Raw genomic sequence first — 9332 nt, forward strand, 5'->3', positions numbered from 1 at the left:
AAAAAATACTTATTAATTAAATTATTACACGTAGCTGTAATACAGTGTAGGAAAGTACCGATGGTCTATCAGAAGTTATGTGAGAGCGATAAAGTAAGCCATAGAAATCCATGTGATAGACAAGGATGGCTATAATGAAGGCGTCTAATAGTTAACGCCCATTTCGCCCTTCCACAAACAAGAAGTGAATCTTATTTGTGGAAGGGCGAAAGAGGCGGTGACTATGAGACGCCTTCATTATAGCCATCTTTCTCTATCGCATGGATTTCTATGGCTTACTTTATCGCTCTCACGTAACTTCAGATAGACCATCGGTACTTTCCTACCCTGTATAATCGCAACTCATTAGGAAACAGAAATTGTTTCGTGATAATTGATATATTCGTTCAAAGATAACAATTAGTAATGGATATTGTTCACATTAAAAAAATGCTAATGCCCCGCTTTTAAGTATGTTGTTGTCTTTCTGGTGTAAATTATTATCAGTCAAAAAAGACAGTTTAATTAATATATTTAAATTTAACTCGATGCTAGTTTGTTCAAGCCAGGATGTTCTCCCAGAGATAGACACGCCTTTGGGCAGAGTTCGGGGATATTGGAAGACAATAGAAGGCATAACTTATGCTGCATTTGAGGGAATTCCATACGCAAAACCACCAGTGGGAGATCTTAGGTTTGAGGTGGGTCAAAATATTCTCATTTGTGTTAATTGTCGAACTTAACAGTCATTGGTTCTTTACACATTTGTAGGCACCTGAAGCCATTCCAGCTTGGTCAGGAACTTGGGTGGCCAATGCTCCTCATACATGTATTCAAGGTGCAGTTTTTTCCTATCTTGAAGCAACACCTGGTCAGTATTAAAGCAGCACCAAGCATTTTGAAACCTAATTACGCCTCCTTTAAAGTACCTACAAAGAACTATTATTTTTATATGCCTTTAAGCATCTACTTCTTACAATATCATCGAAATTGATGAAAGTGTTTGTATTTTTTTAGGAGACGAAGATTGCCTCTACATAAACGTGTACATCCCTGAAGATTCCGTGAAGAACCCCAAGGCCCTTGACGTTATAGTTTCCATCCATGGAGGCGCCTTTATGGGGGGCAGCGGTCACTCGGATTTGAATACGTTCTTAAACAGGGAGGTTGTGCTTGTATCTTTTAATTATCGTCTTGGTATTCTAGGTAGGCTGTTACTGTAACACTGCCTTCGGTTTCCCATGTAAGTGTTTATTCAATTAACGTTACAGGATTTCTTAGCACGGAGGATGACGTTATACCCGGAAACAACGGCATGAAAGACCAAGTCTTAGCACTCAAGTGGGTCCGGGACAACATCGCTTCGTTTGGGGGAAACCCCCACTCCGTTACCATAGTGGGTATGTCAGCGGGAGCTGGCAGCGTCCACCTCCACTACTTCTCTCCCCTCTCTAAAGGTTTATTCAACAGAGGGATGTCGCACAGCGGCACAGCTCTAGGGCCATGGGCCATAAAGAGGAATGCTTTGCAACACGCTAAGAAGCTTGCTGTGTTGTTGGGCTGTCCTGACAGCCCCTCGGAAGAACTGAAGAAGTGCCTTAAGCAGAGACCTGCAGAAGATGTGTTAAAGCAGTTGGACTATTTCTATGGTTACGACAGCATGCCATTCTCGCCTTTTGCACCAGTGGTGGAAAAGGGATCATCAAACGCTTTTCTAGACGCGGAACCTTACCAGCTTTTGAAGGAAGGTAAAGTCCACGATGTGCCTTGGATTACCTCCTTCACTACCGGTGAAGGATTGCTTCTTACAGGACGTGAGTCTCCTTTCTTTTCTTTTTCTTATACTCTGCAATGATTCGGTAATACAAAACTGTTTAATTAATTCAGATTATATAATTCTTCAGTTTATTGGGAAAAGTTGGAAGAGGTAGGCGAAAAGTGGGCAGAAATAGCTCCTTATCTGCTAATTTGCAACGAGACTTTACCTGTATCGGAGACGGAAACAGTAGAGAAGAAAGTTTTAGACTACTATTTGGGTCCAGGAGAAAAAATCAGTAAAGATAACTACAAACAATTTACACAGGTATATTTTCTCAATTTGTGAAACAAAATTTATTTACTTTATTTTGTTTTTATTTGCATTTAGATGCTTACTGACAGGTTGTTCGCTGTTTCTGCAGAACTCTCCGCTAAAATGCAAGCCAAGGTAACGAAATCTCCAGTACATTTCTATATATTCAATTACACCGAAGGTGAAAACAGACCGATGCAGCTCTTAACGGGAACAGATGAAATAGAAGGTAAGAACTGAACTAGGGAAGAAGCGGTATTGAATAAATATTACAAACGAAATCAAATCTAACATCATCATTTTCACAGGTGTGTCTCACAGTGAAGATGGTATCTACTTCTATGGTATAGTACATATACTACCATTATCGGAACAGGATAACCGCTTGGTTACTGCCTGTCAGAATCTGTTGTACTCGTATGCCAGCAGCGGGTAAAAATAACATAAATTTCCTTGAATTACTTATTTCCTTCATTAATTCCAATTTTTTAGTAATGCTTCTTTCGATGGGACAGACGTTTGGCAACCAACGGTATCTGAAGAGCTGACATACTTGTTCATAAATGGACCAGAAGACATGAAGCTGCACAGGAGTGAAAGTGTGACCCCTATCGACTTCTGGAGCAAGCTTGGACTCTTGGAATATGAAAACCTCGTTGTAAAATATAAGCCGTAGTTTGCTTTCCGTATCTTCTTTGTTTTATAATCATCTTAAATTTTAATAATATGTTATATACAAAATACTATAAATGATTTTGTTTCCCAAAATGCTACCTTTTGTTCTGTTTTACAATCAAGCCAATTCTAACTTGGCGATTATAATTAGCAAAACAACGAACTAAATAATTATAGTAACGTGATGTAAGTACACTGGTTTGTCTACTACTTATCCTCCATTTTATGACCAATTTTAGGTGACTGAACTATTTGTGATAGCCAGTTTCTTTAATTGTTTTCTATAAGATGCGTGTATTACAAGAAATTAACAAATAAATAAATTTTTGGTACTCAAGTTAAATTCGTATAAGAAATGTCTTGATAAGCGAATGATAACCATTTTTTGATTCAAGGGGAAACAGATGTTCGTTAAGTGAAATGATACGAGTGTTTTCGAGAGTTGTGAAAGGTTTCTACTCGAGATGAAGGACTTTTGTTCCAGCTCAATGATTACCTTAACTTAAGTTATTACAGATAAGTTTACGTGTAATATATGTAACTGCAAGTAATTAATAATGTTTCACAATGTCAATATTAGATCAAAATTGTTTAGTGACGACTGATCTACTTATCCAAAGATGTAATGGAAATTTCATAGGTAAAATAAAAATACTGTTAGATAGTCTTTTAAGTATTAAATTATATCCACTTGTATACTAATCTCTATCACAATATTGTTGTAACTCTTGAAAAATTTAAAAATATTTTTAATTATGTGAAAAATATCACTGGATTATCAAGTAAACGGGGCAAAAGTTGCGACGAATTACAAATTTCCCGAAAAATCGTTTGAATGTTTATTACAAACGTATTCAAATGTTTTTGAAATAGATAGGTTGAAAAATGAACTTAATATTTTGTACAGAGACGAACAATTTCGTAATTTAGAAGGTCAAAAAACTAGAAATATTATACAAGGAACTTAAAATGGTATTTTCAGAAACATACAAATTGTTTTGCCCAGTTTTAATAATTCCTGCAACAAGTGTCTCGGTAGAAAGAAACTTTTGTGTCTTAAGCGCATTACGACTTAGAAATACGAATACACAAGAGCTCTTAAACAACTTATCAGTGATGACGATAGAAAAAGACAACTATTGCAAAGTCTTAGTGTCGATCCCCAATTTTATCATGTAAATTTGCAAATTTAAAAGTGGAGGCAAATGAAAAACTAGCGGCGGCGTCTTATATGTAAATAGATAAGTTGGTTGGCTGCCTTATGAATAGTATATTATGATATTAGGAGAATAAGTGATACTTTATGTGCTAAGCATTGAAAGTTTGTCTGACGAACGTAGTGAGTGAATAATGAATATAAAAAATAAATGTTCATTATTAAAATTGAAGAATTTGAAGAAAAAATTTGTTTTTATATTTTTTACGGTTATGGTAGGTAGTAGGTGTATTGGCGAAGATCTCCAGAATAAAAAATGACGTGGAAATTTATTCCTGTTTATTTGGCATCCACCTGTACTAATTCACTACCATCACGCCAGTTCTACCCTTGTGACTGTGATAAAAAAGATAAGTGGTAAACAGATATATATCTGCCAGATTTCTGTCTAAGGATAGTCCATCTCGAAATGTTATCTAAATTGGAGTGTATGTTGCTTGTTCTCTCGTTTGGGAACAGCTGTAAGTAATTACACTTATTTGCCTAGCCTAGTTCTTTAACATTTATTATATTATATATTTTCCTGTATTTATTTTTATATTTTTTAACAATCAAGTATATTTTTAAAATAATGATCACTANTTTAATTAATATATTTAAATTTAACTCGATGCTAGTTTGTTCAAGCCAGGATGTTCTCCCAGAGATAGACACGCCTTTGGGCAGAGTTCGGGGATATTGGAAGACAATAGAAGGCATAACTTATGCTGCATTTGAGGGAATTCCATACGCAAAACCACCAGTGGGAGATCTTAGGTTTGAGGTGGGTCAAAATATTCTCATTTGTGTTAATTGTCGAACTTAACAGTCATTGGTTCTTTACACATTTGTAGGCACCTGAAGCCATTCCAGCTTGGTCAGGAACTTGGGTGGCCAATGCTCCTCATACATGTATTCAAGGTGCAGTTTTTTCCTATCTTGAAGCAACACCTGGTCAGTATTAAAGCAGCACCAAGCATTTTGAAACCTAATTACGCCTCCTTTAAAGTACCTACAAAGAACTATTATTTTTATATGCCTTTAAGCATCTACTTCTTACAATATCATCGAAATTGATGAAAGTGTTTGTATTTTTTTAGGAGACGAAGATTGCCTCTACATAAACGTGTACATCCCTGAAGATTCCGTGAAGAACCCCAAGGCCCTTGACGTTATAGTTTCCATCCATGGAGGCGCCTTTATGGGGGGCAGCGGTCACTCGGATTTGAATACGTTCTTAAACAGGGAGGTTGTGCTTGTATCTTTTAATTATCGTCTTGGTATTCTAGGTAGGCTGTTACTGTAACACTGCCTTCGGTTTCCCATGTAAGTGTTTATTCAATTAACGTTACAGGATTTCTTAGCACGGAGGATGACGTTATACCCGGAAACAACGGCATGAAAGACCAAGTCTTAGCACTCAAGTGGGTCCGGGACAACATCGCTTCGTTTGGGGGAAACCCCCACTCCGTTACCATAGTGGGTATGTCAGCGGGAGCTGGCAGCGTCCACCTCCACTACTTCTCTCCCCTCTCTAAAGGTTTATTCAACAGAGGGATGTCGCACAGCGGCACAGCTCTAGGGCCATGGGCCATAAAGAGGAATGCTTTGCAACACGCTAAGAAGCTTGCTGTGTTGTTGGGCTGTCCTGACAGCCCCTCGGAAGAACTGAAGAAGTGCCTTAAGCAGAGACCTGCAGAAGATGTGTTAAAGCAGTTGGACTATTTCTATGGTTACGACAGCATGCCATTCTCGCCTTTTGCACCAGTGGTGGAAAAGGGATCATCAAACGCTTTTCTAGACGCGGAACCTTACCAGCTTTTGAAGGAAGGTAAAGTCCACGATGTGCCTTGGATTACCTCCTTCACTACCGGTGAAGGATTGCTTCTTACAGGACGTGAGTCTCCTTTCTTTTCTTTTTCTTATACTCTGCAATGATTCGGTAATACAAAACTGTTTAATTAATTCAGATTATATAATTCTTCAGTTTATTGGGAAAAGTTGGAAGAGGTAGGCGAAAAGTGGGCAGAAATAGCTCCTTATCTGCTAATTTGCAACGAGACTTTACCTGTATCGGAGACGGAAACAGTAGAGAAGAAAGTTTTAGACTACTATTTGGGTCCAGGAGAAAAAATCAGTAAAGATAACTACAAACAATTTACACAGGTATATTTTCTCAATTTGTGAAACAAAATTTATTTACTTTATTTTGTTTTTATTTGCATTTAGATGCTTACTGACAGGTTGTTCGCTGTTTCTGCAGAACTCTCCGCTAAAATGCAAGCCAAGGTAACGAAATCTCCAGTACATTTCTATATATTCAATTACACCGAAGGTGAAAACAGACCGATGCAGCTCTTAACGGGAACAGATGAAATAGAAGGTAAGAACTGAACTAGGGAAGAAGCGGTATTGAATAAATATTACAAACGAAATCAAATCTAACATCATCATTTTCACAGGTGTGTCTCACAGTGAAGATGGTATCTACTTCTATGGTATAGTACATATACTACCATTATCGGAACAGGATAACCGCTTGGTTACTGCCTGTCAGAATCTGTTGTACTCGTATGCCAGCAGCGGGTAAAAATAACATAAATTTCCTTGAATTACTTATTTCCTTCATTAATTCCAATTTTTTAGTAATGCTTCTTTCGATGGGACAGACGTTTGGCAACCAACGGTATCTGAAGAGCTGACATACTTGTTCATAAATGGACCAGAAGACATGAAGCTGCACAGGAGTGAAAGTGTGACCCCTATCGACTTCTGGAGCAAGCTTGGACTCTTGGAATATGAAAACCTCGTTGTAAAATATAAGCCGTAGTTTGCTTTCCGTATCTTCTTTGTTTTATAATCATCTTAAATTTTAATAATATGTTATATACAAAATACTATAAATGATTTTGTTTCCCAAAATGCTACCTTTTGTTCTGTTTTACAATCAAGCCAATTCTAACTTGGCGATTATAATTAGCAAAACAACGAACTAAATAATTATAGTAACGTGATGTAAGTACACTGGTTTGTCTACTACTTATCCTCCATTTTATGACCAATTTTAGGTGACTGAACTATTTGTGATAGCCGGTTTCTTTAATTGTTTTCTATAAGATGCGTGTATTACAAGAAATTAACAAATAAATAAATTTTTGGTACTCAAGTTAAATTCGTATAAGAAATGTCTTGATAAGCGAATGATAACCATTTTTTGATTCAAGGGGAAACAGATGTTCGTTAAGTGAAATGATACGAGTGTTTTCGAGAGCTGTGAAAGGTTTCTACTCGAGATGAAGGACTTTTGTTTCAGCTCAATGATTACCTTAACTTAAGTTATTACAGATAAGTTTACGTGTAATATAATTGCAAGTAATTAAAAATGTTTCACAATGTCGTTATTAAATCAAAATTGTTTAGTGACGACTGATTTACTTATTCAAAGATGTTACGGAATTTCCATAGGTATATTAAAATTACTGATAGATAGTCTTTTAAGTATTAGATTATATTATCCACTTGTATAATAATCTCTATCACAAATTATTTTAACTCTTGAAAAAATTAAAAATATTTTTAATTATGCGAAAAATATTACTGGACTACCAAGTAAACGGGGTAAAAGCGACGAATTGGAAATAATTTCGAAATATATTTCCCTTTAATTAAGTACCTGCTCGTTTTGCGAATTTACAAGATTTAAATTTTCTCGCGTTAGTAGATTCCCTACAGGGCTTTTTTCTTTCTTTCTTACCCACCTAGAAAGAAAGTCTCGGTCCTCACCTATTCACAATGTCAATGGCAACAGTGGTATGATAGATCAAGTCTTAGCACTCGAATAGGACAGGACAACAACGCTTTGTGAAAACCTCCAACCCCACTACATTGCCATAGTCGGCCTATTAGCAGGTGACGCTAGCGTCCACCTCCACTATTTCACTCCGATCACGCCAGTTCTACCCTTGTGACTGTGATAAACAACATAAGTGGTAGACAGATATATATCTGTCACATTTCCATCTAAGGACAGTCCATCTCGAAATGTTGTCTAAATTAGGTTGTCTGTTGCTTGTTCTCTCGTTTGGGAACAGTTGTAAGTAACTATACTTATTTGTCTAGCCTAGATCCTTAACATTTATTATATTTTATGTTTTCCTGTATTTATTTTTATATTTTTTGAAAATCAAGTATATTAAAAAAAATTATTATAGTAAAAAAAGTAATCTTATACTTGCTTTAAACAATTTTCGTTACAATTCGTAAACCATTATTACTAATGTCGTTTATTTGAAGCATGGCATCTTGATTCATTACAAAATTATCAAAAATTTGGTGTTTAGTAAAACTGTAATAACGATTTCCTGGCAAACGGTTACATTTATCGACTTGAATAAAGAGTACCTACATAATATTTTCTGATAAATGTTTCTCTTTTCAATATTGTTTAAATTTCTGAGATGTCTAGCAAGGGAAAAAAGTTATGAACAAAACAAATTTTGAGTTCTAGGTGAAGTGCCATCTAGCGGTGTATTATGAAAGTTTAAAGTTTTATCTAACCGGTCCAATGGAGCTTGATCTACTTAGTGGGTGTTTCTAATGAGAGACTGATCGAATTTGATTAGACGAGTTATTTAAAAAGAAAAAATGTAACTTTGACAAGCTGTAACTTGCAGACTATTGACAATTCGAAAAAAATTTAATCCCTACAAACACCTCCCGGAATTTCGTGACTGACTCTCAGAACACCCTGTATAACTCGTTGAAAGTAACAACTTTTGTTTAATTAATTTTTTCTAAATAGCAAATATTTTAACTACCTAATTAGCTCCTATTTTTCTGCTTCCATTTGTTCACTATTGTCCACAACTGAGAGTTTCGACGTATGGTATAGTTGTGTGTAATAAAAATTTAAACTTTTAAAAGCTACACGTAAGTTTTATATAAAAGTTGTTGCTTTCGATGACTTAAATGCATGTTAACATTTTGGTATTTATTTCTAGGACACCCTGTAGATAAAGTAGCATTTTTTGCTCGAGATAGAATACATTTTCTATTCATTTTCATCTTACTGTAAAATTTATTTTAGAAAAAAATACTTATTAATTAAATTATTACAAGTGGCTTTAACATAATCGCAACTCATTGGTAGAGATGTTTTAAAATCTTATGAGCTTTGACCTTCATATGCGCAGAAACATAATTCCGACCGTCGCCTAAATTATTCTACGTCCTAAAAACATTACACCTATTATTCACAGTCTCTCTCGAGCTCTAGCGTAAACAAGCCTTTGATCCGATTACAAATATCATAATAAAATGCCCTATTCTTTATTATTTTAATTTAAACAATAAAAATATATATAACGAACGTTCGCCAGTTGACTTTATTGATGCCCGAGCGCCTTAGTTCAT

At 35.7% G+C, this 9332-nt stretch overlaps 3 protein-coding genes across 3 annotated transcripts in view; all 3 read left to right on the plus strand.

Annotated features, from left to right (window-relative positions):
• The window catches only part of LOC111692108 (venom carboxylesterase-6-like), an 11193-nt gene extending 8397 nt beyond the window's left edge, over window positions 1–2796 (plus strand). The window contains exons 2-9 of the mRNA XM_023455847.1: window positions 535–680; window positions 751–850; window positions 997–1185; window positions 1251–1793; window positions 1884–2062; window positions 2126–2279; window positions 2359–2482; window positions 2543–2796. Of these exons, the coding sequence (XP_023311615.1) occupies window positions 535–680; window positions 751–850; window positions 997–1185; window positions 1251–1793; window positions 1884–2062; window positions 2126–2279; window positions 2359–2482; window positions 2543–2726 (1619 nt within the window). The 3' untranslated portion in view covers window positions 2727–2796. The remainder of the gene's footprint in view (window positions 1–534; window positions 681–750; window positions 851–996; window positions 1186–1250; window positions 1794–1883; window positions 2063–2125; window positions 2280–2358; window positions 2483–2542) is intronic.
• A 1554-nt stretch (window positions 2797–4350) lies between these two features.
• Window positions 4351–6820, plus strand: LOC108904354 (venom carboxylesterase-6-like). The gene is made up of 9 exons (XM_018706908.1): window positions 4351–4402; window positions 4559–4704; window positions 4775–4874; window positions 5021–5209; window positions 5275–5817; window positions 5908–6086; window positions 6150–6303; window positions 6383–6506; window positions 6567–6820. Exons 1-9 carry the CDS (start codon window positions 4351–4353, stop codon window positions 6748–6750), a joined length of 1671 nt encoding a protein of 556 aa, XP_018562424.1. The 3' UTR covers window positions 6751–6820.
• Window positions 6821–7712: 892 nt separating this feature from the next.
• The window catches only part of LOC111691284 (venom carboxylesterase-6-like), a 10984-nt gene continuing 9364 nt past the window's right edge, over window positions 7713–9332 (plus strand). Inside the window, exon 1 of the mRNA XM_023455837.1 lies at window positions 7713–7730. Within this exon, the coding sequence (XP_023311605.1) occupies window positions 7713–7730 (18 nt within the window). The remainder of the gene's footprint in view (window positions 7731–9332) is intronic.

This window comes from Anoplophora glabripennis, unplaced genomic scaffold (genome assembly GCF_000390285.2).
Source record: "Anoplophora glabripennis isolate ALB-LARVAE unplaced genomic scaffold, Agla_2.0 scaffold1, whole genome shotgun sequence".
Lineage (NCBI taxonomy): Eukaryota > Metazoa > Arthropoda > Insecta > Coleoptera > Cerambycidae > Anoplophora > Anoplophora glabripennis.